The 27462-nt window shown below is 48.4% G+C and overlaps 2 protein-coding genes across 2 annotated transcripts; both read left to right on the plus strand.

Annotated features, from left to right (window-relative positions):
- The first annotated feature begins 378 nt into the window (after positions 1-378).
- Positions 379-9729, plus strand: DCTN3 (dynactin subunit 3). Its single transcript, XM_040420854.1, has 7 exons — positions 379-496; positions 2602-2686; positions 3461-3547; positions 3692-3775; positions 6615-6673; positions 8461-8520; positions 9366-9729. Exons 1-7 carry the CDS (start codon positions 413-415, stop codon positions 9453-9455), a joined length of 549 nt encoding a protein of 182 aa, XP_040276788.1. The 5' UTR covers positions 379-412; the 3' UTR covers positions 9456-9729.
- Positions 9730-12905: 3176 nt separating this feature from the next.
- Positions 12906-27037, plus strand: RPP25L (ribonuclease P/MRP subunit p25 like). Its single transcript, XM_040420851.1, has 2 exons — positions 12906-12999; positions 26271-27037. The coding sequence occupies exon 2, from the start codon at positions 26288-26290 to the stop codon at positions 26843-26845; it is 558 nt and encodes a 185-aa protein (XP_040276785.1). The 5' UTR covers positions 12906-12999; positions 26271-26287; the 3' UTR covers positions 26846-27037.
- Positions 27038-27462: the final 425 nt, after the last annotated feature.

Genomic DNA, 27462 nt, shown 5'->3' on the forward strand with positions numbered 1-27462 from the left:
AGCTGTGTACTATGAGGTTCTGCAGCAGCTGAGGTGTGTATTATGAGGTTCTGCAGCAGCTGAGGTGTGTATTATGAGGTTCTGCAGAGGCTGAGGTGTGTATTATGAGGTTCTGCAGCAGCCGGGATTTGTTACGTTGCCCTGAGTATTACTGGAGTACACTAATGATGCATTGTGATATTATTTGGGAAGAGCACTGATGAGGCTCCTATTACTGGGATACACTCATGATATGGGATTATGATACTGGGGTAAAATATTGATGAGGATCATATTTTGGGGTACTGGCCATGGAGGACCTGTGATGGGCGCCATGTTGGTTCCGGGCATATCCACTTCACCAGCTTACTTGCCGGCGGCGTGTAGTGATGACGCACTTCCTGTGTATCCCGGAAGTGGTGGTGTGAGAACGATGGCGGAGCTCCGGGAGTTGCAGATTCGGGTGCAGGAGCTGGAGCAGCGCCTGTACGGGGAGAGCGGGGCTCAGACAAGGAAGGTACGTGCTAAACACAGCATGCTGAGACTTGTAGTGCAACCGGATACCCTGTCATCACCTGAACCCCGTCACTGTATATCACCTCCTGCAACCACCCGTCACTGTATGACATCATCTCCTGGACCCACCCGTCACTGTATGACATCATCTCCTGGACCCACCCGTCACTGTATGACATCATCTCCTGCACCCACCAGTCACTGTATGACATCATCTCCTGCACCCACCCGTCGCTGTATGACATCATCTCCTGCACCCACCCGTCACCGTATGACATCATCTCCTGCACCCACCCGTCACTGTATGACATCATCTCCTGCACCCACCCGTCACCGTCTGACATCATCTCCTGCACCCACCCGTCACTGTATGACATCATCTCCTGCACCCACCCGTCACTGTATGACATCATCTCCTGCACCCACCCCTCACTGTATGACATCATCTCCTGCACCCACCCGTCACTGTATGACATCATCTCCTGCACCCACCCGTCGCTGTATGACATCATCTCCTGCACCCACCCGTCACTGTATGACATCATCTCCTGCACCCACCCGTCACTGTATGACATCATCTCCTGCACCCACCCGTCGCTGTATGACATCATCTCCTGCACCCACCCGTCACTGTATGACATCATCTCCTGGACCCACCAGTCACTGTATGACATCATCTCCTGCACCCATCACTGTATGACATCATCTCCTGCACCCACCCGTCACTGTATGACATCATCTCCTGCCCCCACCCGTCACTGTATGACATCATCTCCTGCACCCACCCGTCACTGTATGACATCATCTCCTGCACCCACCCGTCACTGTATGACATCATCTCCTGCACCCACCCGTCACTGTATGACATCATCTCCTGCACCCACCCGTCACTGTATGACATCACCTCCTGCACCCACCCGTCACCGTCTGACATCACCTCCTGCACCCACCCGTCACTGTATGACATCATCTCCTGCCCCCACCCGTCGCTGTATGACATCATCTCCTGCACCCACCCGTCACTGTATGACATCATCTCCTGCACCCACCCGTCACTGTATGACATCATCTCCTGCCCCCACCCGTCGCTGTATGACATCATCTCCTGCACCCACCCGTCACTGTATGACATCATCTCCTGCACCCACCCGTCACCGTATGACATCATCTCCCGCACCCACCCGTCACTGTATGACATCATCACCTGAACCCACCCGTCACTGTATGACATCATCTCCTGCACCCACCCGTCACTGTATGACATCATCTCCTGCACCCACCCGTCACTGTATGACATCATCTCCTGCACCCACCCGTCACTGTATGACATCATCTCCTGCCCCCACCCGTCGCTGTATGACATCATCTCCTGCCCCCACCCGTCGCTGTATGACATCATCTCCTGCCCCCACCCGTCGCTGTATGACATCATCTCCTGCCCCCACCCGTCGCTGTATGACATCATCTCCTGCCCCCACCCGTCACTGTATGACATCATCTCCTGCCCCCACCCGTCACTGTATGACATCATCTCCTGCACCCACCCGTCACTGTATGACATCATCTCCTGCCCCCACCCGTCACTGTATGACATCATCTCCTGCACCCACCCGTCACTGTATGACATCATCTCCTGCACCCACCCGTCACTGTATGACATCATCTCCTGCACCCACCCGTCACTGTATGACATCACCTCCTGCACCCACCCGTCACTGTATGACATCATCTCCTGCACCCACCAGTCACTGTATGACATCATCTCCTGGACCCACCCGTCACTGTATGACATCATCTCCTGCACCCACCCGTCGCTGTATGACATCATCTCCTGCACCCACCCGTCGCTGTATGACATCATCTCCTGCACCCACCCGTCGCTGTATGACATCATCTCCTGCACCCACCCGTCGCTGTATGACATCATCTCCTGCACCCACCCGTCGCTGTATGACATCATCTCCTGCACCCACCCGTCGCTGTATGACATCATCTCCCACCTTTCATTGTTTGACATCCCCACCCTCCTGTTTTGTCGCCCCCCCCCCCCTCCCTTTTTTGCCCCCCGCTCTCCCAGTTCCGCTCAGACCAGTCTTTGTGTTGCAGGTCACAGACGGGTTGATGAAAGTGCAGGTTGCTCTGGGGAACATCGCCAGCAAGAGGGAGCGAGTGAAGACCCTGTACAAGAAAAGTAAGGGGGGGGGGGGGGGCAGATATGTAACTGTAGCTGTGATGTACCCTGTGACACCGGCAGGAGAACTCCTCAGATGGACCTGCCTGTCCAGGATGATTCCTGTATTCTGGCAGGGCCACTTCATCCCTCTAAGGCAGGCATCCTCAAACTGCGGCCCTTCAGCTGTTGCAAAACTACAACTCCCAGCATGCCCGAACAGCCTACAGGTATCAGCCTACAGCAGGGCATTGTGGGAGTTGTAGTTTTACAACAGCTGGAGGGCCACAGTTTGAGTATGCCTGCTCTAAGGGCTTATTCAGACGGCCGTATGCTATCCACGGATCCGTTTTTTTGCGGATTAGATGCTGATCCATTCACTTCTATTTCTATTCCACGGTTCCGCAAAACAAATGAAACATGTCCTATACTTGTCCGTGAAAATCAGGACATGGCCCCATTGAAGTCTATGGGTCTGTGAAAATTCTGAATGCTATCCGTTTTTTTGCGGATTCGCAAAAAAACAGACAGCATTCAGTATTTTTGCGGACAGCATACGGCCGTCTGAATGAGCCCTAATGCTATGTATGTAGATCTGATATCATAACTGTTCTGCATCAGTCTTATCTACCTTGTCTCAAATCTCTCACTTTATCTGCTTGCTGCCAGTGAATAACAACATTCTTGTTTACATCCAGAAGCCAACAAAAACAGTGCTGACCCAAGACTTCACAGAGCTGAGGGTTTGGTACAACTGTGTCTGATATCTGAGCCTCCCTCCCCTTTGTCTTTCAGTCGACGACCTGATGAAGTATCTGGACCCGCAGTACATCGACAGAATCGCTGTCCCCGACGCCATGAAGCTGGAGGTCATTTTGGCAGGTGATTGCTGATGCTCTCCCTGATTGTTTCCTTCCGCACAGCTGTAAGTGAGCCCCTGAGGTCTTCGCGATGGCCGGGGGGCTCAGGTTGGGGGAGGAGGGGGATCCCTGTCAGGACTGTGATTTTTGCCTCTCTCTCCCGCAGAGGAGCAGTACATCCTGTCCCAGGCCGCACTGCTGGAGCAGCTCCATTCCCTGCAGCCCCTCCTGGACAGTGAGCACATCAAAGGTGAAGGTCAGCTCTGGAGGACTCAACGCGACCCAAATACTAACCCCACAGAAGTCGTGTAAAGTTTTCCCGGTTTATGTCAATTAAGTTTCATCCAGTTCTGCAACTTTCTGACATCAATTTCTCACCCTTTTTCAACATCTGTGCCTGCTGTCAGTGACTGGACAAGTTTATACGCAGAGACTGGAAACCAGTACCAGCCTGATACTTCTCACAGCGGAGGGTTTGCTACAGTTGCACCCTGTCTTGACAACCCTCTGTGAGGTAAAGGCAGCACAAATCTCTCTCCTGTCCAGAGAGTTTGTTACAATGTGTCAGTGCAGGTAAAATGAACCCTCAGCTGTGAAAAGTGCAATGTTCAGGTTTTCAGCCCCTGGATGTAACCAGGAAACCTCCCAATTACTGACAGCAAGTTAAGACCTTTCAAAATGACGAAGAATTGGGAACGAGTGACAATCAAAAGTTTCAGAACTGTTCATTAACCCCTTAACGAAAATCAAGTACATGTATGTGATCAGCAGTAAGGGGATGTATGGAGCGGACTCACGCGCTGGGCTCCCCATACACCCAGCCTCAATTAGGCTGTTCTGGGTCATTTAACCCCTCAGATGCCGCTGTCAGTAGCGACTGTGGTATCTGCGGGGTTAGGCAGACAGCTTGGGGCCTTGTGGAGGTTCCCAAGGATGTCATGGCTGACTGCCCGAGGCCCAGCTTCACAGACAGCCTGTCACAATCCCATAGACTGCAATAGCATTCTATTGCAGCCTATGGGACAAGCGAACAGAAGATCACATGTTCAAGTCCCCTAAGGAGACTAAAAGTTAATGGGTAAAAAGTAAAAAAATAAATAAATAATGTAAATCACTCCCTTTCCCAATTTTACATATAAAAAATAAACCTAACATATATCGCCCCCCCCCCCCCCCCCAAAAAAAAAAATTAAGAAAAGTGATCAAGAAGTCAAATGTACCCCAAAAATGGTACCAATAAAAACTACAGTTCGCCCCGCAAAACAAGCCCTCACACAGCTCCATAGACAGAAATATGAAAAAGTTATGGATGTCAGAAAATGGCAATGCAAAGAATTTTTTTTATTTTTTCAAAGGTTTCTATTTATTTATTTTTTTAAAGCAGTAAAACTAAATAAAAAAAACGATACAAATTTAATATCGCCGTAACCGACCAGCAGAATGCAGATACGTAGAACTGGCCTAGTTCTAGGCATAGCAGCCAATCAGATTCCACCTTTCATTTTCCAAAGGCGCTCTGAGAAATGAAAGGGGGAATCTGATTGGTTGCCATGGGGCGACTAAGGCTACTTTCACACTAGTGTTCGGGGCTCCGCTTGTGAGCTCCGTTTGAAGGGTCTCACAAGCGGCCCCGAACGCATCCGTCCAGCCCCAATGCATTCTGAGTGGATGCGGATCCGCTCAGATTGCCTCAATCTGGCAGCGTTCAGCCTTCGCTCAGCAGGCGGAAACCTGAACGCTGCTTGCAATATGGCTCAATTTTCAAACGTCTGAAGCTACTTTCACACTTAGTAACATAGTAACATAGTAACATAGTACATAAGGCCGAAAAAAGACATTTGTCCATCCAGTTCGGCCTGTCATCCTGCAAGTTGATCCAGAGGAAGGCAAAAAAAACCCTGTGAGGTAGAAGCCAATTTTCCTCACTTTAGGGGAATAAAAAATTCCTTCCCGACTCCAATCAGAATAACTCCCTGGATCAACGACCCCTCTCTAGTAGCTATAGCCTGTAATATTATTACACTCCAGAAATACATCCAGGCCCCTCTTGAATTCCTTTATTGTACTCACCATCACCACCTCCTCAGGCAGAGAGCTCCATAGTCTCACTGCTCTTACCGTAAAGAATCCTCTTCTATGTTTGTGTACAAACCTTCATTCCTCGAGACGCAGAGGATGTCCCCTCGTCACAGTCACAGTCCTGGGGATAAATAGATGATGGGATAGATCTCTGTACTGACCCCTGATATATTTATACATAGTAATTAGATCTCCCCTCAGTCGTCTTTTTTCTAACGTGAATAACCCTAATTTTGATAATCTTTCAGGGTACTGTAGTTCCCCCATTCCAGTTATTACTTTAGTTGCCCTCCTCTGGACCCTCTCCAGCTCTGCTATGTCTGCCTTGTTTACAGGAGCCCAGAACTGTACACAGTACTCCATGTGTGGTCTGACCAGTGATTTGTAAAGTGGTAGGAATATGTTCTCATCACGGGCATCTTTGCCCCTTTTGATGCAACCCATTATCTTATTGGCCTTGGCAGCCGCTGCCTGACACTGGTTTTTGCAGCTTAGTTTGCTGTTTATTAAAATTCCTAGATCCTTTTCCATGTCAGTGTTACCGAGTGTTTTACCATTTAGTATGTACGGGTGACTTGCATTATTCCTTCCCATGTGCATAACTTTACATTTCTCAGTGTCACTTAGAATTTTTTCTAAACTATAATGCAGACGGATCCGTTCTGAACGGATCCAAACGTCTGCATTATAGGAGAGGATCCGTCTGTGCAGACACCAGACGGATCCTCTCTGAACGCAAGTGTGAAAGTAGCCTAAGCCAGTTTTCTTTTAAACCAGTTTTGATAAATCCCCCCCCCCTTTAATATCAAAGCCCCCAAATTCTTGTGAGAATCAGCGTTACCCCACCAAGGTTTTTTTTTTCTCATTTTCCAATACAAGATGTGGTAAATTAAATGGTGCCATAAAAAAAATATACAACTTGTCCCCTTTAAGCTTCATTTACATGCATCCAGAGCCCCCGCTGTCAGTTGTTATTGGCTGTTTTCTGACCCGTTTCTCTCTGTTGGCAGCGGTGCCGGCGCAGGCCTCCAAGCTGCAGACTCTGTCCCAGATCCACATAAAGCATCAGGTAGGTGTCCGCTGGCTGCGACCCACACATGTACACTTGTTCGGCTGAGCATGCATGTGTTCTGAGTGGGGGAGAAGCTTCTGCCACCTCTGTACCCCCTCCCAGGGTTATGTCTACGGGGAACGAAAGGGAATTCAACATGCCCGATCCTTCCTTCCCTGACATAGTCTGTCAGAGTTGGGAGGGCATCTGTCAGCAGTTTTTTTTTACCTATGACACCGGCTGACCTGTTACATGTGCGCTCGGCAGCTGAAGACATCTGTGTTGGCCCCATGTTCATAGGTGCCCGCATTGCTGAGAAAAATGATGGTTTAATATATGCAAATGAGCCTCTAGGAGCAACGGGGGCGTTACCATTACACCTAGAGGCTCTGCTCTCTCTGCAACTGCTGTGTTCTCTACACATTGACAGGGCCAGGCAGTGAAAACATCATCATGCCTGGCCCTGTCAATAAAAGTAGACAGGGAGCGGCAGTTGCAGAAAAAAACGGAGCCTTTAGGAGCAATGGCAACGCCCCCGTTGCTCCTAGAGGCTCATTTCCATATAAGAAAAGATCGTTTTTCTCAGCAATGCGGGCACATATATATACACGGGACCAACACAGATGTCTTCAGCTGCCAAGCTCAGTACAAAACTGCTGACAGATGCCCTTTAATGTACTGTAGATGACCAACTTTATACTCCATTCACATGCCAAGCTGCAATTCCTACGCCTCTTGTCGTTGGCAGCGCGAGGGTTGCTCCCTGGCGGTGGCTGCAGATCCCGCAGTACACGGCCGCAGTTTCTCATTGATCGGTGCGATGCTGACTGCAGCCGTTCAGAGATAATCCGGTTTACAGGAGAATTTTATGGCTTTTTTTTCTGCTGACTGAAAAACTGAAGCATTAGAGACAGGAAGGGTGTGAGTAATGGGGGCGGCCCCGGCCGGGGGTCATAATGTGTCACCAGCAGGAGATTAACACCTAATGACACAGCACCAATATATGCCATAGTGCTGACACCAAGTATAACCACTCCCATCATCCTTGTCCTCTTCAGCTATTATCTGAGTGCTCTGTAATACACAATGTATACTCCCACCCCATGAGCTCACAATCTAATCACCTTATACCACACAGTGTATGATTCCCACCATCGCTGTCCCCAGGAGCTCACAATCTAATCACCTTATACCACACAGTGTATGACTCCCACCATCGCTGTCCCCAGGAGCTGACAATCTAATCACCTTATAATGCATAATGTATCACTCTCATCATCCCTCTCCACAAGAGGTCACAATATAATAATCATATAATGTATCACTCTCATCATCCCTCTCCACAGGAGCTTACACTCTAATCTCACACAATGTACCACTACCATCATCCCTATCCTCCTATTCTTATGATTTCATCACTCCATAACACACAAAGCATCACTCCCATCATCCGTGTAGACTTTTATGTATTTTTTTTCCTATGACTCCTGGAAGACACAGTGGTGCGCGTTTATTGGAAAATGTTTTTGGATAAGCTCCGCCTGTTGCGCCATCCCCTCCCCCACACTGCACCTTTCTCACAGTGACACGATCTGACGCCCCACGTTTTGCTCCTTACATCCCCCTCCCCCCCGTGTATGCGACGTCTGCAGAAGGTAAAATGTGTCAGCGTCATGTGACCGGCGGCAGAAGCGCAGCTCACCGTAGATCAGGGACGGCAGATAGACTGTGTGTGGTCAGAGGAGGGTGGGGGGGGACCCCCATATACAGAAGGTTGTCACCTGCCGTGTGTGTCTCCTCCACAGGACCAGAGCGAGGAGATAACGGCCGAGACCAAGAAACTCCTCGAGGACTACAACAACATGGTATCCTTCATATACGGACACTGCACTACCGCCCAACATTCTGTGTGTGCAGGCAGCGGGTGTGGTAATACTGCATTACCTGCAGTCCTATGTAACACCACAGATAACACAGTGATAACTCTGTGAGTACAGATAATGTAGTAGATGTCACCTGCAGTCCTATGTAACACCACAGATAACACAGTGATAACTCTGTGAGTACAGATAATGTAGTAGATGTCACCTGCAGTCCTATGTAACACCACAAATACCACAGTGATAACTCTGTGAGTACAGATAATGTAGTAGATGTCACCTGCAGTCCTATGTAACACCACAGATAACACAGTGATAACTCTCTGAGTACAGATAATATAGTAGATGTCACCTGCAGTCCTATGTAACACCACAGATAACACAGTGATACCTCTCTGAGTACAGATAATGTAGTAGATGTCACCTGCAGTCCTATGTAACACCACAGATTACACAGTGATAACTCTCTGAGTACAGATAATGTAGTAGATGTCACCTGCAGTCCTATGTAACACCATCAATAGCACAGTGATAACTCTCTGAGTACAGATAATGAAGTAGATGTCACCTGCAGTCCTATGTAACACCACAGATAACACAGTGATAACTCTGAGTACAGATAATATAGTAGATGTCACCTGCAGTCCTATGTAACACCACAGATAACACAGTGATATCACTCTGAGTACAGATAATATAGTAGATGTCACCTGCAGTCCTATGTAACACCACAGATAACACAGTGATAACTCTGAGTACAGATAATGTAGTAGATGTTTCCTGCAGTCCTATGTAACACCCCCGATATTTGACTTGACCCGCTCTATCAGACCCTCCTCCTTTCTAAGCAGTTTGTGATGTGGGACGAGGTTCTTTCTCAGCTGGAAGCCGCAAAACAGGTGAAGCCGCGCCCGGAGTGACCCCGGTGACCGCAGCCGCCATCATGTACTTTGCATGTACCGTCCCCCACACTACAGCAGCGGCTCTTCTTATCCTGTTCTGCTGACGGACGGGCGCCGCTGATCTCTGCTGCGATGCCGCATTATCCTCCTATCGTCTCTCAGGATTGGCAGATCCACGTCCTGTCTCCGTACACACGAGGACTGTGCTTTTTGCTGCCGGACGAGCGATGGGCACCATGACAGGACCCCAATGTTTAATAAAGCATCATTATAAGGAGCACTTACAGGAGGAGACCGTCAGCAAGGAGCGTCTTATTTATACCTGTAATCTGTCTGTGCCCAGCGGGGGATGGCGCAGTGGAGTCCTCTATACAAACCTGGGTCACTCTGTGCACCTTCTGTACTGGGCTTGTGTTATACTCTAGTTACAACCAGAGCAGCATTCCTAATTCTGCAGTAACATTAGGTCCTGCACTCGTTACATCCAGAGCTGCAGCTCTCTAAGCTCAGAATGTGCAGACAGATATTGCCATGCTGTGATACTGTACTCTGGTGTGTTGCGGGAGTTACAGGGGCCCCTGGGTGCCTGCACACTCCATAGGGCCGGTTCGAGCCGCCTCTACAGTCCCAGTGACTGTGGCCATATCTCCCACAATGCACTACAGGCAGCGGCGGTCTTCAGATCTAACCGGGAAGACAGCAGGTGTGTGAATGCAGCTCTGGATGTAATTGGAGTAATACACATGAAAAGTTAAGGGTTTACAGAGTGATGGCACTGTATGTACAGATTGAACTCCTCCCCCCCCTCCCCCTCCCCTTGCTGCAGGTTTGGCTGTGTTCAGTGTCTGTTTTTGGAGTCAGGATCTCACTGCCCTAATAAAACTAGAGCTTTCCCTCCCCCCGCAGTATAGACCCCTTCCATGTTTATATATGGGGTGACCCCGCTGATTTCCCGTCACCTGTGGAGGATCCGTGATGTCATCGTTTTACTGGTTTCTCGTTTCTAATCCCAATAAAATGTATAACCCGGACGAGTGCGGCTCCCGATCCGTGTCTTCTCTGACAACAGCGCACACAGGTTCACTTACCAAATGATTTCCTGTGTCAGTAAAGGCCATTAACCCCTTCATCATTTGCTGGATTGTCCCATGGGCAGGAGTCGCCACCCCCCCCAGTGGTGTTGGCTGGTTCCAGCTCTGTTCACACTCAGCAGGTTTCTGGGACTGTCCCGTACATGTAGGTGAATAGACCGTAAAGTTACGTGAAGAATCCATGTATGACCAGGAGGGTGTCATCCATGTCCGAGGAGCAGAGGTATCACTGTAAGAAAAGCGCTGAACACCAGATTATATTCACGAGCGGTGGTGAGAGGATGGTGTGCGGCAGAGGAGGGGTTAATACGAGGGTGCTGGGTGACGTACAGCAGGAGAGGGGCATATAGGATGCTGGGTGATCTGCAGCAGTGGAGGGGTTAATAAGAGGATGCTGGGTGATGTGCAGAAGGGAAGGGGTTAATTAAAGACGAATTATGTACAGCAGGGGAGGGGTTAATATGAGGATGCTGGGTGATGTACAGCAGGGGAGGGGTTAATAGGATGTGTGATCTGCAGCAGGGAAGGGGTTAATATGAGGATGTTGAGCGATGTGCAGCCGGGAAGGGGTTAATAAGAGACTGCTGAAGGATGTACAGCAAGAGAGGGGTTAATATGAGGATGCTGGGTGATGTGGAGGGGTTATTATGAGGATGCTAGGTGATCTGCAGCAGGGAAGGGGTTAATAAGAGACTGCTGAATGATGTACAGCAGGGGAGGGGTTAATATGTGGGTGATGTACAGCAGGGGAGGGGTTAATATGAGGGTGCTGGGTGATGTACAGCAGGGGAGGGGTTAATATGAGGGTGCTGGGTGATGTACAGCAGGGGAGGGGTTAATATGAGGGTGCTGGGTGATGTACAGCAGTTATGGGTTAAGGCTACGTCTACGCGACGACATTTGTCACGCGACAGACAGGGCACAACTACACTGCAACATTTGTAGCGCAACATTTTTTATAATGGCAGTCTATGGTGTCATACTGCGACGCAACAGTCGCGGAAAAATCCATCCCAAATGGATTTTCTGCGACTGTCGCAGTCGCAGCATGTTGCAGTGCGACACCATAGACTGCCATTATAAAAAGTATACAAGTCCACCCGCGCTCCCAGATACACTCAAAACTACGTATCAGGCAGAGAATCGCTGCAGGTTCACTGCCACGGTCTGCTGCAGCGACCGTAATGTGAAAGTATTAACAAGGTCTGATTTGGACACAAATCAGAATCGGAACCTGCGCTGATTCAGATACGTTGCAGATTATTGGGTGGGTATGTAGAGGAGGGGGTATTCACAGTGTTAGGTGGGTGTGTAAGGGAAAAGATATTCACAGTGATCTTTGGTGCGGTTACCTTATTTTGCAGGTAGTCTATCCGTGGAGTGTCCGTCTTTCTGGATCCGGTGGGTAGGTTTCCCAGGTGCCTTCAGGTTCAACCTCTAGCGTAGGTGATGCTCCGGCCGGTAGCAGATCACTCACGCGAGGGAACCCCAGTTGAAGTACGGGAACTTGGCGTGTGACGTCACCGCACTGAGTATGGAAGCCTTCAGGGGACAAATTCAATCCGACGCGTTTCTGAGCCTAAACGGGCTCCTTCGTCAGGGATGGTAGTTCCTAGTGCCAATAAACTAGTTTATTGGCACTAGGAACTACCATCCCTGACGAAGGAGCCCGTTTAGGCTCAGAAACGCGTCGGATTGAATTTGTCCCCTGAAGGCTTCCATACTCAGTGCGGTGACGTCACACGCCAAGTTCCCGTACTTCAACTGGGGTTCCCTCGCGTGAGTGATCTGCTACCGGCCGGAGCATCACCTACGCTAGAGGTTGAACCTGAAGGCACCTGGGAAACCTACCCACCGGATCCAGAAAGACGGACACTCCACGGATAGACTACCTGCAAAATAAGGTAACCGCACCAAAGATCACTGTGAATATCTTTTCCCTTACACACCCACCTAACACTGTGAATACCCCCTCCTCTACATACCCACCCAATAATCTGCAACGTATCTGAATCAGCGCAGGTTCCGATTCTGATTTGTGTCCAAATCAGACCTTGTTAATGCCATTATAAAAATGTTGTTTTGTAGACGTAGCCTAATATGAGGATGCTGGGTGATGTGCAGCAGGGGAGGGGTTAATATGAGGATGCTGGGTGATGTACAGCAGGGGAGGGGTTAACAAGAAGATGCTGAATGATGTCCACCAGTGGAGGGCGTAGAAGTGCAGGATTCTGTACTTATATTACTGGGAGCGGTATTAACGCTCGTGTCCGGCAGGGGGCAGCGGGTTGCAGAGCTTTCAGTTTCACGACGCGTGCGTGCCACACTGGAACGCATATCCGGAGGTGTAGAGCGGATCTACCAGTAGAAATGGCAGGTTGCTTAGCCTCGCCCACCGGATGTGGTCAGAGCAGTATGGCGGCTGCACAGTGAGGAGCGGACATGTGTTGCTCTGCAGCTTGGAATTTGAGGTGAGTGACCGAGATACAGGGCACCGTGTCCGTCTGTATTACTGGCGGGTGTCCGTTGGGCTTTGTAGTCTTGGAGGTGCCTGTGACTCCCGGGCGCCCTCTGGTGGCGGGGGACGGCCTCACTTCCTGTGTGTGACGTCAGGGGAGACACATGGATCTGGGCGCATATGTACGGGCTGTTCTTTTCAGTGATACCAATTTTAAGTGTGTGCGACTTTTTGATCACTTTTTTTAAAAAAATGATTGGATAGGTGAAGTGACAAAAAATGGCAAATTGGCTGTTTTCATTTTTTTCCCTCACTACGCCATTTGTCGTATGCCATTAATATAGTAATATTTTAATAGTATGGGCATGTTCGCACGCTGCGATGCCCGTGATGTTTAAATTTTTTTTTTTATTGGTTAAGGTCTCACGCACACGACCGTTGTTTTGGTCTGTATCTGAGACGCAGTTTTGGCGGCTCGGATCTGGACCCGTTCACTTCAATGGGGCCGCAAAAGATGCGGACAGCACTCCGTGTGCTGTCCGCATCCGTGGCTCCGTTCCGTGACCCCGCAAAAAAAATCTAACCTGTCCTATTCTTGTCCGTTTTTGCGGACAAGAATAGGCAGTTATATCAATGGCTGTCAATGCGGACCGCAAAACACACAATGGTAGTATTTTTATTTTAAGGAAAGGGGGGTGATTTGAACTTTTAGGTTTGTTTTTATTTTATTTTTATACTTTTTTTAAGTCACCTTGGGTCATTCGATTGCCCATAGTATTCAGTGATGCCTAAATAACCATCATTGAAGACTTCATTTGCACTATATCAATACCAGGCTGCCACCTAGTGGCCTGTATTGATATTTACATCTAATTGACTCTGAAGCTGACTTAAGGCTTCGTTCGGTCAATTAGATCGAGGTAACAGGTCCCCTGATCTCAGCCGGGGAACGCCGTTACCGGACGCGCGCGACTTTCAGTTCCGGTCTGCGGTCACATTTGACCATGGCATCTGAAAGGTAAGATGTATGCAATCAGCCTTATGGCTGATCGCATATATGTGCTGCGGGTCTCTGCTATTTAAAACAGCAGAGACCCCGTGGCTAAGGCGTCCCGCTGCACGCGCCGTGTTTAGGGATCGGACCCATGACGTAGCTGTCCTTAAAGGGGTTAAAGTGCAGAAACTATAGAAATTTGGACACTGAAACCCAGAAGGGCACCAACGAAAACCACTACTTGTCCTGCAGAAAATACCCTCAATTATGGCTGCCCCATAATCTTGAGCTCTGTACAATATTAGAATGTATTGGCTCTGATGAGCCGAAGTTATTACTTTGCGAAGTCTCGCGAGACTTCGGGTAATCACTTCATAAATTGGTTTCTACTGTAAAAAAAAAAAACATTTCCCGAACTTGGGTTTGGTTCCGAGGTACCACCATCATCTCTGTGCCACACATTTCAGGAACCTGAGCTTGATAAAGGGCGTCCTCCCAGGTCTGCCCGAAACGCCGTGGTTACTCCCAAATGTGAATACCTTGTTTGGCATTACTCCAATAAAAGGGACATCTCCTAATTGCATCTGATCTGAGCGCCGTCATTGGGAATAACTTGATGTCTGTGTTAAGGGTGAAGCCCCAGAACCGCAGAGAGCGGACATTGCTGCGGCCAGAATAATCGGCAGTTGTGAAAAACGGAGGATTAAAGATATAGAAGTAAGTCAAGTGTTTAATCTGCAGAACCAGACGGCTGAGCTGTCTACCCTACGCCTGGCATCCAGCTGAAAAGGACAGTCGGGGTCTACTCTCCCAGCAGTGCTGATTGGCTGACAGTCCTGTGTCTCTTCCAGCTGGAGGCCACCAATCTCTCTAAGCTGCACAGTGGGGGGATCTCAGCAGCCACTAATTTAACTCTTTATATTCCTCTTAAATTTTTAAGCAAGTACAGTTGTGGGTGAAACGTAAATGTGCCCTAGTTATTGTAGGTGCGGGTCACATAGAAGATATCCTATTGCTGCCCGTTACTACATCCCTGACCAGAAATGCACAGGTCTGTCTGAACGCCGTTCACACTCCGCACAACGCTTCAGATTTTCTTTTAACAATTTCTTTTCACGCCGTATTCATCATTGCTCGATAGATCGTCTTCTCAGTTGTCCCAATTCGCCCTCATTTCTTCAGTTTTAGAGGATTTGTCCAGTTCCTTGTACCTGTAGGAACGAAACCACCAGCGAAACGTCTTATTTGGAGTCTGGTTCACAAATGGCGTCAAACGTGAAGAAACCGAGGCCTCCATCCATCAGGACGGCTGAAGTTGTGCATGAAATCCAGCGGCGGAGCAAGTGTCCCCCCAAAAATCATCTCGAAGACTGTCTCAGCAAGTCGGTGTATCAGGAACGACGTATCGGCGAGAGCTGAAATCTCCGAACCTGAAACCGCATCGGATAACGTGTCTGCAGGAACTGAAAGAGCCACGGAAATTACTGGACTCGGTCGCTGACTTTGGTTGCTAACAGACATTTGGACCCATTGCTGGACTTCATGACGGTTTCATTTATCAGGTCAAGTAAATTCCCAGAATCCGAGGTACTGGTCCGCTGAAAATCCTCATCTTACTCGCGAAACATCACTTGGAACCGAACCCGAGTGCGGGAAATGGCTTTTTACAGTACAAATTAATTTATGAAGTTATTACCCGAAGTCTCACGAAGCAATAACTTCGGCTCATCGGAGCAAATACATTCTAATACTGTACGGAGCTCGAAGCTACGAAGTTTTATGCGAATCGACTTTGGTTGTTTTATCCGAATTCCATTCTTTCATCCCTAATCACAAACACCATCACAAGCCGTATCAGCCGCCATGACACTTGCACTTTTACTTTGCTGTTATATTCTATGGATTTTCAGCATGCTATTCCACTATAGAATATCTGCAGCTCATCCAACCTGTGCTAAGCAATAGAGCAATGACCTGTACATAGGCCCACTGACCTGTAAACCAGCGAATCATGCTCTCTGTGATGTCGCGGGGCGCGGATGACGCTCTCTGTGATGTCGCGGGGCGCGGATGACGCTCTCTGTGATGTCGCGGGGCGCGGATGACGCTCTCTGTGATGTCGCGGGGCGCGGATGACGCTCTCTGTGATGTCGCGGGGCGCGGATGACGCTCTCTGTGATGTCGCGGGGCGCGGATGACGCTCTCTGTGATGTCGCAGCGCTGAGAGCAACCTCCATTACTCCACGTGTTCTGAAACTACAACTCCCAGAATCCTTCTGTCACTTTTATGGGAGTGACCAGAACAGCCAGCAGGAGTGCATGCTGGGAGTTGTTGTTTCACAGCAACTGGAGTGCCGACATTTCCCTTCTTATGTCATAGTACGTGATGATGATGATTATTCCTCTTATGTCATAAAAGGATAATCCACAAAACGGGCAAAATGCAGAAAGTGTCGGCCCAGGACAAATGTACACGATGAAGTCACAGTATGGATCCTCTTGACTTGGCTTAAGACATGGAAATGCGCCTACGTTTTCACTCACAATTGTGGCATAAAGTTAGCCAACTAATAGGTGGTATAAACACACAGTGGGCAGATTTACTGATAAAGTGCAATTTTTATACAGCGTATGCATCATTATCATCCAGCCTCAGACTATTTGATAAATCTTGTGCAAAATTTTAAAGTTTACAATGTTTAAAAATGAGATTTTATTAGTTAATCTTCCCCAGTGTGTGTGACTTGTACCCAGTGTGAATGAGCCATGTCCTTGATCAGGAGAACAGACTGCTAATGGCTCCATTACATTTATAACTGTATGTTACATTTTTCAGATGGAGAGAAAAAGAAAACTCAAAGGTGGAGCAGAAAGACTGCGTGAAAGGAAAAAACTGCTGCTGGCCTCAGACGCGGAAACCTGCTCCGAGCTGAGCGACCTGTTTAAAGGTAGTGGACCTTCCCCAGCTCAGCGGCCGCCAATAAAAGAATACAAGCATATCCAAAAAGAGAATGAGATGTGAAGTTTATCCGCACCTCAAGCAATGACACGGACAATAAAAGAAGAAAGTCCAGAAGAGACTGAGCTCTCCAGTATAACCTATACATGCAGAGAAGAACAAGAGGAGAATGAGCGCTGCAGTATAACCTGTACATGCAGAGAAGAACAAGAGGAGAATGAGCGCTGCAGTATAACCTATACATGTAAAGAAGAACAAGAGGAGAATGAGCGCTGCAGTATAACCTATACATGTAAAGAAGAACAAGAGGAGAATGAGCGCTGCAGTATAACCTATACATGCAAAGAAGAACAAGAGAATGAGCGCTGCAGTATAACCTGTACATGCAGAGAAGTACAAGAGGAGAATGAGCGCTGCAGTATAACCTATACATGTAAAGAAGAACAAGAGGAGAATGAGCGCTGCAGTATAACCTATACATGTAAAGAAGAACAAGAGGAGAATGAGCGCTGCAGTATAACCTATACATGTAAAGAAGAACAAGAGAATGAGCGCTGCAGTATAACCTATACATGCAGAGAAGAACAAGAGGAGAATGAGCGCTGCAGTATAACCTGTACATGCAGAGAAGAACAAGAGGAGAATGAGCGCTGCAGTATAACCTGTACATGCAGAGAAGTACAAGAGGAGAATGAGCGCTGCAGTATAACCTATACATGCAAAGAAGAACAAGAGGAGAATGAGCGCTGCAGTATAACCTGTACATGCAGAGAAGTACAAGAGGAGAATGAGCGCTGCAGTATAACCTATACATGTAAAGAACAACAAGAGGAGAATGAGCGCTGCAGTATAACCTGTACATGCAGAGAAGAACAAGAGGAGAATGAGCGCTGCAGTATAACCTGTACATGTAAAGAACAACAAGAGGAGAATGAGCGCTGCAGTATAACCTGTACATGTAAAGAACAACAAGAGGAGAATGAGCGCTGCAGTATAACCTGTACATGTAAAGAACAACAAGAGGAGAATGAGCGCTGCAGTATAACCTGTACATGCAGAGAAGAACAAGAGGAGAATGAGCGCTGCAGTATAACCTGTACATGCAGAGAAGAACAAGAGGAGAATGAGCGCTGCAGTATAACCTGTACATGCAGAGAAGAACAAGAGGAGAATGAGCGCTGCAGTATAACCTGTACATGCAGAGAAGAACAAGAGGAGAATGAGCGCTGCAGTATAACCTGTACATGCAAAGAAGAACAAGAAGAGACTAAGAGCTTGAGTGTAGAACGACCTATTATAACCTACACATGCAGAGAAGAAAGACCAGCAGACACTGAGAGCTCCAGTGTAGACGCCACCACAAGTGGTAGGACACAACCAGAATTATCTGAAGTAAGATCAGCTAAATGGCGGACAAGCAAAGCCATTGATATTTTTGTTAGGCCAAAGAAAAACGAGCAAGCTTTTTTTCTTTCAGTCGCATTAGATACAGCCATTTGAAGATCCTAGTCTCCCATTTGGACCAAAAAAAGTATTTCTACGGAAAAACGGTTCTCGGCGTGAATGGGTGTCCTACAGCAAGTCAGCCAATGCCCTCTACTGCACGGTCTGCTTGTTGTACAGCAAGACTAATGAAAGGAGTGTATTTATAGAAGGAATGAAAGACTGGACGCACACCGCCCAACGCATCAACGAGCACGAGACCAGCAAACGCCATAATGCTTGTGCAGAGATTCATATGCAAGCCTTAAAGCAGGAAGGCATTGGTTTTTCAGAGCAACAGGAGAAGAAAAGAGAGGAAATTGAGCATAACAGAGCAGTCATGGAAATGGTGGTTGAGATTATCAAACTGGCTGGCAGACGAGGACTGAGCTACGGGGCATCTGACGCTGCATACGCTTTGTGCGATTCACTGCTGGACCAGGAGAACTTTTTAGAATTTCTTATACTTCTCAGTAACTACTATACAGGGTTGAAGAGTCATTTGGAGAAATGTCAACAGGCGCATGAATCGGGAAGTACTGGTCGTGAAAGTCAGTTGACATTCTTCTCAAAAACCACTATAACCAATGTCCTCCAAGTGATTGCATTCTTAATTAAGAAGTCCATTGCTGATGAAGTAGGAGAGGCTGGCATGTTCTCTGTGCAGCTGGACGCAAAGCAAGATATTTCAGCGAAGGACCAATGTTCTGTCATAATTCGGTACGTGGACAAATTGAAAGGCGCCCAGGAGCGATGGTGCGGATTTAATGAGTAGAGGGTTCCTTGAACTTCTGAAGCAAACGTTGAGGACCAACGACTTGGACGTCGGTCAGTGTATTGGTATTGGAACAGATGGAGCTGCAAATATGCAAGGCATCTACAATAGGTTCTCGGCTTGGCTCAGCGACAAGTTCCCAGAACGGGTTCACGTGCGGTGTTAGAACCATGCAATAAACCTCTGTATTTCGGATGTGACTTGATCACCTATTGCTGCAGCCTCACTCTTCTATCTCATAAAGATGGTTTCAGTTTTTTTTTAAGGGAATCTTATAAAAGAGAGCGCAATGACGATCAACACCGCAGGCTGCAAACCATTTGTGAAACACATTGGTGGTCAGAAGACGTATTACTGACTAAAGTATTCGGTTCATTCGACGACCCGAGCAGTTCTTTATCTGTTGATGTGGTTCTGTCCCTCGACACCATTGAAGTATCTGAAAAAGACTCTTCTGACTTAAGAGCCCAGGCTAGAAGCTACAAGGAAGGACTTCTACAATATGAAACCATCATGACTGCGTTCATCTAGCTGCGCATCTTCCAGTTGACGTTAGCCTTGTCACAATATCTGCAAACAGTAGGGATCTATCTGCTAAAAGGGCATCAGATGGCCATGAGTACATTGGAGCAGTTGGAGAAAATAAAAAGGGGACGTTGAGGAGGTGATAAATAAGGTTGATAGGGCGACGGAGGAATTTGATAAGTGAAGCCCCACACATGATATCGTCATCGAAGACTTCTTCTTTCCAGTGAAAGCAGTGAGGAAAAGGATGCCTGGAGAAGCTTCTTCTGAAGAAGCGACCGCCAACGCATTTAAAGACTTTGAAGTAGGTGTGCATAACGGGGTATTGGACACAGCCGTAGAGGGTCTAAATGCAAGGTTTGAGAAGAATGAGATGTTTTATTGTAATCTGGCTTGGATGTCTCCTGCACGCTTTAGAGAGATAAAGACCTCGTTGCCTCGTGATACACTTCAAAAGCTGGGTGAAGTACTCGCCTCGTTTGAGGTGAACGTAACGAATGAGCAGCTCCAATCAGAGCTTGTGAGCTTGGCTAATAACTGGGACAGGCTGAAGAGATCTCTGCCCGAGGAATACCTACTGAACAACCTACAGGAGAACGAGGAGGAGCTGGAGCACAACGAGAAGAAGTCTGTGCACAGACTATGTCGGAACTGCGCAGTGTGCGTTTATCCGACGCTGGAACGCTACAACTTGTTCACGGAGGAGTATCAGAACGTAGGTGTAGCCTACAGGTACCTGCTGACTCTGCCGACAACTCGCAGGACATGTGAAGAAAGTACTTCAGTACTCCAAATGATCAAGAACAGGTTGTGGAGGACGCGGAGTACTGAGCGCGTGGAAGCGTTTCTTCTCATGGCTGCTGAAAAAGACGTTCTACAACGAATAGAGCCAGATGTGATCATGGCGAAGTAGCCTTAAAAAGTACAGAGCTACACAGCGAACTGTACCCGCAATAGAACCTGAAACAAAATTACACGAAAAACCGCGTGGTTACTGATCTCCACCGATCTGCTGCCCCGGTCTCTTCCGCTCTGCGCGACTTGTCCCACCTCAACTCAACGCCACTCTCGGGCCTTAGTGGTGACCGGCTTCAGTCTGTGATTGGCTGAGCTTTCTGGTGCGTTAAACTGGGACAGGAAGTGCAGAGCAGTGATTCTTATTTTTTACATCTTCTGGACTTTTTTAATTTATTTACGTCCTTTTAAGAGGAACCATCCCCCCTCCCCTGACACGTCATTGTATTCACCATGAAATAACCATTCTGAAACCTCTTTTCTCCACTCTTGTGTTGTGCTGGTGTTCTATTATTCCTGCTAGAAATGACAAATTGCCATTCTACTTTACACCGTCTCATACTGGCTGGACTGATGGGACACTATCAAACTGTGCAGAGGCAACCACTACCCCCATTGTAATTCATGTATTCATGTCGGAGTAATAAGAGAAATGGCGCACCACAGGGGTAGAAGAGCAGATGCTCCAGAATTGTTCTATTAAAGGGAATAGAAGTGTTTGCCTGAACAGACACATCCTGAGGAAGAGACCGGTACATGTTGAAGCGCCACTTTTTTCATCAGGCGGAGCAGTCAAGAAAATCTTAACTTTTTCCTGTTCCTCCTTCTGCATGTTAAGAGTGAAGGGAGACCCTCATGTTGTGCATGCGGGCCTATCTGCAGGCAGCATGTGATAGTGCTGGAGGAGCTGAGCTGATTGCTGTATAGTTTTATGGGAAACTATTCAATATAGCTTGAGTTTTATTGAAATCTCTGCTTTTTCTATACTTGGCACCGCCTACTGGACTCCTATCGGGGATCGGCAGTTCTCTGTGTACAGTCAGAGGGGAGGCTGCCCACCACTGAGGAGCGCCCACTGGACTCCTATCGGGGATCGGCAGTTCTGTGTACAGTCAGAGGGAAGGCTGCCCACCACTGAGGAGCGCCCACTGGACTCCTATCGGGGATCGGCAGTTCTGTGTACAGTCAGAGGGGAGGCTGCCCACCACTGAGGAGCGCCTACTGGACTCCTATCGGGGATCGGCAGTTCTCTGTGTACAGTCAGAGGGGAGGCTGCCCACCACTGAGGAGCGCCCACTGGACTCCTATCGGGGATCGGCAGTTCTCTGTGTACAGTCAGAGGGGAGGCTGCCCACCACTGAGGAGCGCCCACTGGACTCCTATCGGGGATCGGCAGTTCTCTGTGTACAGTCAGAGGGAAGGCTGCCCACCACTGAGGAGCGCCCACTGGACTCCTATCGGGGATCGGCAGTTCTCTGTGTACAGTCAGAGGGGAGGCTGCCCACCACTGAGGAGCGCCCACTGGACTCCTATCGGGGATCGGCAGTTCTCTGTGTACAGTCAGAGGGAAGGCTGCCCACCACTGGGGAGCGCCCACTGGACTCCTATCGGGGATCGGCAGTTCTGTGTATAGTCAGAGGGAAGGCTGCCCACCACTGAGGAGCGCCTACTGGACTCCTATCGGGGATCGGCAGTTCTCTGTGTACAGTCAGAGGGGAGGCTGCCCACCACTGAGGAGCGCCCACTGGACTCCTATCGGGGATCGGCAGTTCTGTGTACAGTCAGAGGGGAGGCTGCCCACCACTGAGGAGCGCCTACTGGACTCCTATCGGGGATCGGCAGTTCTCTGTGTATAGTCAGAGGGGAGGCTGCCCACCACTGAGGAGCGCCCACTGGACTCCTATCGGGGATCGGCAGTTCTCTGTGTACAGTCAGAGGGGAGGCTGCCCACCACTGAGGAGCGCCCACTGGACTCCTATCGGGGATCGGCAGTTCTCTGTGTACAGTCAGAGGGAAGGCTGCCCACCACTGGGGAGCGCCCACTGGACTCCTATCGGGGATCGGCAGTTCTGTGTATAGTCAGAGGGAAGGCTGCCCACCACTGAGGAGCGCCTACTGGACTCCTATCGGGGATCGGCAGTTCTCTGTGTACAGTCAGAGGGGAGGCTGCCCACCACTGAGGAGCGCCCACTGGACTCCTATCGGGGATCGGCAGTTCTCTGTGTACAGTCAGAGGGGAGGCTGCCCACCACTGAGGAGCGCCCACTGGACTCCTATCGGGGATCGGCAGTTCTCTGTGTATAGTCAGAGGGGAGGCTGCCCACCACTGAGGAGCGCCCACTGGACTCCTATCGGGGATCGGCAGTTCTCTGTGTACAGTCAGAGGGAAGGCTGCCCACCACTGAGGAGCGCCTACTGGACTCCTATCGGGGATCGGCAGTTCTCTGTGTACAGTCAGAGGGAAGGCTGCCCACCACTGGGGAGCGCCCACTGGACTCCTAAGCACTGAAAGGGCTTTAAATGAGTAAAATACAAGTTTTACTGAATATCTTCCTATAAAACTACATAGGCCTCAGCTCCTCCTGCTCTATAACCTGCTGCCTGCGGATAGGACTGTGTTATTACCATGTGATATTCATTGACTTTATTCATTGATGTTCAGAGACTTTACTGTTTTCCTTAGTCCTTGTCTAGCTTTTCTTCGGAAAATTTGCCCCCCCATCCAGGTGTACCTGTGGGGAGGTCCCCGCTCTCCTGCTCCCCGCTGCTTTGTTCAGTGATCTTCTGGTCCCTTTCTGTCAACTTCCGCAGGAACAGGGTTCACGTGCGCCTCCGTCAGTGACCCAACGTAACCTAGCGGCAACCTGACGGCTGTGGACATCTCGGCACTGAGGCCAGTCATTGGCTGCAGTGGTGCCTATGACCCCCCCCCCCCCCACCTGTGCAGAAGTTGACAGACTGGGACTCGAAGAAAGAAAGCCAGGGAGCCTAAAATGAGCAGCGAGTAGCAGACGAGTAGGGCTTTTCCCACAGGTACAGTTGGCTAGGGTACAATTAAAAAAAATCAAATAAAATCTGGACAAGCCCTTTAATTATGTTTTATGTTAAAACGTTACAATTTGCGTTCTTCTTGGTCTTTTAGAATTGTGTGAATAGTACACTGGTTACTATGCTGGGTGGGTTTAAGGGGCCATTGTTTTTACTTTACTGCAAAATCATTTAAAAAACGGATTTAAAAAACCCTACGAGTTGTCGTCTGTTGAAATATTGAAGCTGGTGTGTAATACAGTGTATTGAAGGCATGCAAGAAAAACACAATGCAATGTATATGGGCATAATTCAACAAAGGCACTGTATAGCGATTCAGCCGAAGAGTCTGTTGCTCAGTTACATGAAGCCTGTGGCTCTGCACCGTTTGCAGGCTAGCCCTCAGGGGTGGTCTAAAGCCATTGGCTGAATTGTACGCTTCCTTTGTATTACTATGTGTTCCTTTTTGTTATGCATTAAGCTCATGTACTGTAAAGGTTCTGATGACACCGATGTGGCTATGCCTAAGGGGCGCTTTTATATATGCCGACCGAGCGGGCAGTTATCAGGAAGAGACCATTCCTTACTGAAAATTGCTTGCTCGTCGGTGGAGGAGAAGGCAGCCTTCACCTCCATTCCATGGGGACGAGCAGAGGTTAACGCAATGGCTCGTCCTCACGTAGATTCATTGTTTCTGGGCAATGGAATTCTGTTTAGACCGCACGATCTGTGTCCAGAAACAAAGGTTTAGGTGTCGTCAAAAAAAAACAACAAGGTGATTTCACCCGAGAAACAAGTGTTTTGCTCGTTCATCGGGTGATTCTCCGACACCTTTACACAAGCTGAGTATCTGGCAGTAAAGTTCCTACTAACGTTCGTTCCCGATATACAGCCGGACACCTGCCCTGTGTAAATCCTCTATAACTTTTCTGGCCCCACCTTCTGCTAATTTGGTCCTAAATCTGGCGGACAGGCACGGTATATCCTGTGGATGGGCCGAAAGGTTGGAGGTGTGAATGCCACCTGTAATCATTGTACAGTGAGAAGTTCTGTGACTCTTTAATAAACTTTGACCCTTATTTACTGTTGCAGCAGTTCCTGAATTCTGGCTTAAAATTGTGCACCAAAATTCTACATGTTTTTGACACAAAATGTTGCAGATAGTTTGACATACTTATGAATCACGCGAGTCAAAGAGCACAATACCCTCTGCCTCATTTGTTACGGTACTTTCACACTAGCGTTTTTGTTTTCCTGTATGGAGTTCCGTCACAGGGGCTCAATACCGGGATAAAAACTGCTCAGTTTTATCCTAATGAATTCTGAATGGAGAGCGTTCCGTTCAGGATGCATCAGTTCAGTCCCTCTTACGTTTTTTGGCCGGAGAAAATACCGCAGCATGCTGCCGTTTTCTCTCCGGCCAAAAATCCTGAACACATGCCGGATCCAGCATTCATTTCCATTGAAATGCATTAATGCCGGATCTGGCCCCAAGTGTTCCGGCAAAACGGATGCGGTTTTACCGTCTGCGCATGCGCAGACCTTTTTAAAAATTAGAAAAAAACTAATACCGGATCAGTTTTTCCAGATGACCACTGGAAAGACGGATCCGGAATTGCAGTGCATTTGTGAGACGGATCCATCTCGCAAATGCATCCGTTTGCGTCCGGATTGCTGGATCTGGCAGGCAGTTCCGGCGACGAACTGCCTGCCGGAATCCTCTGCCGCAAGTGTAAAACTACCGTTAAGGGGTATGGTTTCAGATGCTTCGTGTTGTGACAAGATTCTGATGCAAAGTAAGCCAACTACTAGCTGGTGTAAAGTTAGACAGGTGTCTGGCCATTGACAAAATTTGTCATCTACCCCATACTGTGATAAATATGGTGCATCTTTTACACAGTGTAACTATGACATCTACATTTTAGACGGGATCGGCTAATATGCCCCTTTGTGTTTTTTAGTTACTCCTAATTTTGCATTTGATCATACACAAGATAATTAGATGCTGTTGAGATTTTTGTGCAGGTTGTTCTTTTGGTGATAGATAATCAGTTCTCACCTCTCCTGTCCTTATACTATATCCAGTGATAAGCAGGGTGTTCTAGTGATGATAGATAATCAGTTCTAATCTCTCCTGTCCTTATACTATACACAGTGATAAGCAGGGTGTTCTAGTGATGATAGATAATCAGTTCTAATCTCTCCTGTCCTTATACTATACACAGTGATAAGCAGGGTGTTCTAGTGATGATAGATAATCAGTTCTCACCTCTCCTGCCTTTATACTATACACAGTGATAAGCAGGGTGTTCTAGTGATGATAGATAATCAGTTCTCACCTCTCCTGCCTTTATACTATACACAGTGATAAGCAGGGTGTTCTAGTGATGATAGATAATCAGTTCTCACCTCTCCTGCCTCTATACTATACACAGTGATAAGCAGGGTGTTCTAGTGGTGCATTGGTTGACCTCTCGTGTCCTCCTTTGGGTGGGGCTCGTTGGTTGGCTTGACTTAGGATGTCTTTGGGTGGCATTGTTGACTGGGGGTGACATGTCCAGTGCGACAGCCACGTTAGTTCTAAATTTGGGGGAGGGGGGGTGTGCTGTATTTTCTTGGGAAGTCATTAGGTTTGTTTAGATGGGCTTCATGTGGAGATCTGTCTCTGTGACTACTGAGGTCAATGTATTTTGACACCTGAATAACTCATTGATTTGTTACACTTAGAGCCTCGAGACTCGATTATGGAAAACTACAAGAAGGTGAGGGTGGAAGACAAACCCATGGAGATGCCTTTTGCTGCCCTTCCCCCAGATATTATCGAGATGAAGGTAAAAGATGGCAGCAAGATCCGGAACCTGATGAGTTTTGCTATAGGCAAGATGGAGAGTGAGAGTGTGCGGCAGATATTGTTCAGTGGTACTGGGAAAGCCCTCAGCAAGACTATAACCTGCGTGGAGATCATGAAACGAAGGGTGAAGGATCTTCACCAGATCACAAAGATCCTTTATAGACCAACTGAAGAGATCTGGGAGCCAATCGTGCCTGAGGTGGGGTTAGATCCCCTCACTGTGAAAAGGAACAGTCCCTCGATCTGTGTTCTTCTCAGTAAGGACCCCTTAGACACCACGGAGCCTGGGTACCAAGCTCCAGGCGACTATGACTCCATGTGGATCCAGGAACTTAAAGTGGAGTCTAAAGGGCCAAAGAGGAGGAAACCAGGGTTGGGTCGAGGAGCATCAATTGGAAGAAAACAACCGAGACCTCCTGGAGGACGAGGAGAGACCCCCAAGAAGGCATAGACTGACCCGAGCTATCAACGGGAGGATCAATGCAGGACCTTCCTGTCTACAGTCATCATTAAAGGGGTTGACCCATCTCACACACCGGTGACATATCGCTAGGAAATGCCACCAATCTCAGATATTTCTAGAACGAGGTCACAGCACGCAAACCTGGCCAGCCGCCATTCACTTATGGAAGTGACGAAAATAGCCAAGCGCCAACTTGGCTATTTCCAGAACTCCCATGGGGGCGAATGAAGAGGTGGCTCTCCCTTCACTCCTATGGGAGTTCTGGAAATAGACGGGCAAACTTTCTCCCCTCTTTTTGAAACTCTCACAGAAGTGGATAGCATTCAGTGTGCGTTTGCCTTCGATTTGGGGGCCCTGTTCTAGAGATAGGTGGCATATCCTAGTGATATGCCACCAATGTGTGAGATGGGCCAACCCCTTGAAGGACATATGCTTCAATGATCTGTGCCCAAAGATTCGGTGGTCAAGATGACCTGCAATCCTAAATTATTTTAAAGGGGTTGTCCCCAATAATTGTCTGATCAGCGGGGGCTCCTGCTGATCGTTAGAACAGGGGCCCGTGTTCCTTCTTTGCATGGAGTGGGAGACGCACAGCTCTATGTTGC

The sequence above is a fragment of the Bufo bufo genome, chromosome 2, assembly GCF_905171765.1.
Source record: "Bufo bufo chromosome 2, aBufBuf1.1, whole genome shotgun sequence".
NCBI lineage: Eukaryota > Metazoa > Chordata > Amphibia > Anura > Bufonidae > Bufo > Bufo bufo.

What these genes read in the sequence shown, in the direction of transcription:
- DCTN3 (XM_040420854.1), top strand. Translation starts at nt 413, where the DNA reads ATGGCGGAGCTCCGGGAGTTGCAGATTCGGGTGCAGGAGCTGGAGCAG. An exon ending in GAAGACCCTGTACAAGAAAA is followed by an intron (nt 2,687 to 3,460) that starts GTAAGGGGGGGG and finishes TTTGTCTTTCAG; the next exon opens with TCGACGACCTGATGAAGTAT. An exon ending in GCTGGAGGTCATTTTGGCAG is followed by an intron (nt 3,548 to 3,691) that starts GTGATTGCTGAT and finishes TCTCTCCCGCAG; the next exon opens with AGGAGCAGTACATCCTGTCC.
- RPP25L (XM_040420851.1), top strand. Translation starts at nt 26,288, where the DNA reads ATGGAAAACTACAAGAAGGTGAGGGTGGAAGACAAACCCATGGAGATG.